This window comes from Myotis davidii, unplaced genomic scaffold (assembly GCF_000327345.1).
Source record: "Myotis davidii unplaced genomic scaffold, ASM32734v1 scaffold3642, whole genome shotgun sequence".
Classification (NCBI taxonomy): domain Eukaryota; kingdom Metazoa; phylum Chordata; class Mammalia; order Chiroptera; family Vespertilionidae; genus Myotis; species Myotis davidii.
In genome coordinates this window covers 36136-38548 of record NW_006293113.1, presented here as the reverse complement: position 1 = coordinate 38548, position 2413 = coordinate 36136, and the positions used below count along the sequence as shown (strand labels likewise).

General features: G+C 58.4%; 1 protein-coding gene across 1 annotated transcript in view; it reads left to right on the top strand.

Annotated features, from left to right (window-relative positions):
* Positions 1-658: 658 nt before the first annotated feature.
* PUDP (pseudouridine 5'-phosphatase) overlaps positions 659-2413 on the top strand; it is a gene marked incomplete at its 3' end in the record, with an annotated part of 21539 nt that continues 19784 nt past the window's right edge. The window contains exon 1 of the mRNA XM_015565959.1: positions 659-755. Coding sequence (XP_015421445.1) covers positions 659-755 — 97 coding nt within the window. The remainder of the gene's footprint in view (positions 756-2413) is intronic.

The following is a 2413-nucleotide window of genomic DNA, read 5'->3' as shown; positions in this document are numbered from 1 at the left end:
TACACACACTCAGAAACCCCCCCATACCCCATACACCTACACACACACACACACACACACACACTAACACACACACACACACACACACACACACAAACTTACCAACGATCGGCCTTGTAGGTTCAGAGACACGCCTGTCCCTTCCACATCTGATTCCTGCGGATTCTGCTTACGAACCTCGTGGATTTTAACGGCCACTATTGCCTTTTAACCCTCCCCCGAGGATATTGTCCCATTGATTTTTAGAGAGAGCGGGAGAGAGAGAGAAAGAGAGAGACATCGATGTGAGAGAGAAACACATCAATGGGTTGCCTCCTGCATGCGCCCGACCGGAGCCCGGGCCGGGGAGGAGCCTGCAACCCAGGTCCGTGCCCTTGACAGGAATCGAACCCAGGACCCTTCGGTCCGCAGGCCGACGCTCTACCCACTGAGCCACACCAGCCAGGGCGTAACCACCACTAGTCAGAGGTCATCGCAGGGTTTGACCGCACACACACGTTCCCCAGCTCAAACCCCGGGACGTTCGCTCAGCCACGTCACAAGGAGGCTGTGCCCTGTCCCCTGCTCAGCACCCCCCCTTGACCGGTGGACAGACGCCCCCTTTCCGAACAACCAGGGGTCCATCCGAGCCTCATCAGTGACTCCATAGGCACGCCCGATGCCGGGCTCACCCCCCTCTCCAGCCGCATGCCCACAGCCCCCCGTGATTGCCCGCACCATCGGCCGCTCCAGCCTGCGTTTCAGATCCACGTACAGTATCGTCGCCCCAACAGGCCGCCTTCCACGAGAGCGGACACGTCCGAAAATGACAAGCATCACGCCAACACGGACACGGGGGCCGTCCTGGCTCGCGGGCATCGCCCTGAGGGGTGGGGAGTGGGGGAGCCCTTCGGGGACCCCTGTCCCCGCCCACCCAGCCCCTTAGGATTCACATCTCCTAACCCCCGGACACGGCCGTCCACCCCCAGCCCGGTCACCCCCGACCCCGCCTAGGATAAACCATTGCTGTTTGAGAGCAGAAGTGGGCGATTTTTAAAAAATACATATATTTGTATTGATTTCAGAGAGGAAGGGAGAGAGAGAGAGAAACATCCATCCGTCGCCTCTCTCCTGCACCACAGCCCGGGAAGGGAGACGTACCGCCCGTCAAGGGCATGTACCTCTGTCGCAGGCTCCTCCCCACCCCGGGCCCTGGTCGGGGCGCGTGTGCGGGAGGCAACCAGTCGATGTGTCTCCTCACATCGATGTCTGTCTGTCCCTCTCTCTTCCACTCTCTCTAAAAATCAATGGGAAAATATCCTCGGGTGAGGATTAACAAAAAAAAAAGACAATTTAGCCGTAGTGTGGGTTTCATTTCTCTCCCCACTTTTCATTTTGCACATCACAGCTCCAAAGACTCCCCCGCAAACAGAACGGGGTGCCCCCCGGTGTAGTTTCGGGCGGATGACCTGCAGATGTTCCCATGTTGCCCTAGTTCCTGCCCTGACCGTGACCTACCCTGTACACCTATATATATAAAAGCCTAATATACAAAATGTCCCTGCGGGAGTTCGACCGGAAGACCGACCGCTCGCTATGATGTGCACTGACAAGCAGGGGGCGGCACGGAAGGGAGGAAGGCCCCGGCTGGCAGCTGGAAGGCCCGGATTGGCCCTGATCGCCGGCCAGGCCTAGGGACCCTGCCCATGCACGAATTTTGTGCACCGACCCTCTAGTATATACTGGTATATCTATATGCTCATCTGCTCCAGACTTTTAAAAAAACCTATATTATAAAAGGCCAGTGACCGTAACGCCCTAACGACCAAACGACCAGTCACCAGGAGGTGCATTGATGGGTCTTGCCAGCGCGGCGGGTCTGGGGTCCCGCTGACACAGCGGGTCTGGGCCTCATGCGATTTCAAAAAGGATAATATATTTTTTATTGATTTCAGAAAGTTGCCCCCCTGGATCCCCACCGGCCAACCTTCCCCGGCCGCCCCCCTGGAACCCCACTGGCTGACCTTCCCCGGCCGCTCACCTACCTGAGGGTCCTTCCGAGCCCAGAGCTGCACCCTGTCCTGACGGGGCCGGCCGTCACCCCAGAGCCAAGGCGCTGCTCCTCTTAAATTACCCCTTGGGGCCACCTCCCCCGTAATTACAAGTGCGAGGAGCGGGGAGCCGGCTGCAGCCCCGGTGCCGTGGGCGTGGAGGGAGGACTCACACTCCCTGGGGGACGTGGAACCCTCCGGGGGTGGTGTTCCGATGGGGGAGATACCCTCCCACGGCTCTGGTCCCCTCCCGGCTCAGGGGGCCCGTCTGTTCTGGGCGGCCTTGCGAATATTTGTATTTAAAAATACATTTTTATTGATTTCAGAGAGGAAGGGGAGGAGGAGAGAGAGAAGCATCCACCATGAGAGAGAATCACCGACCG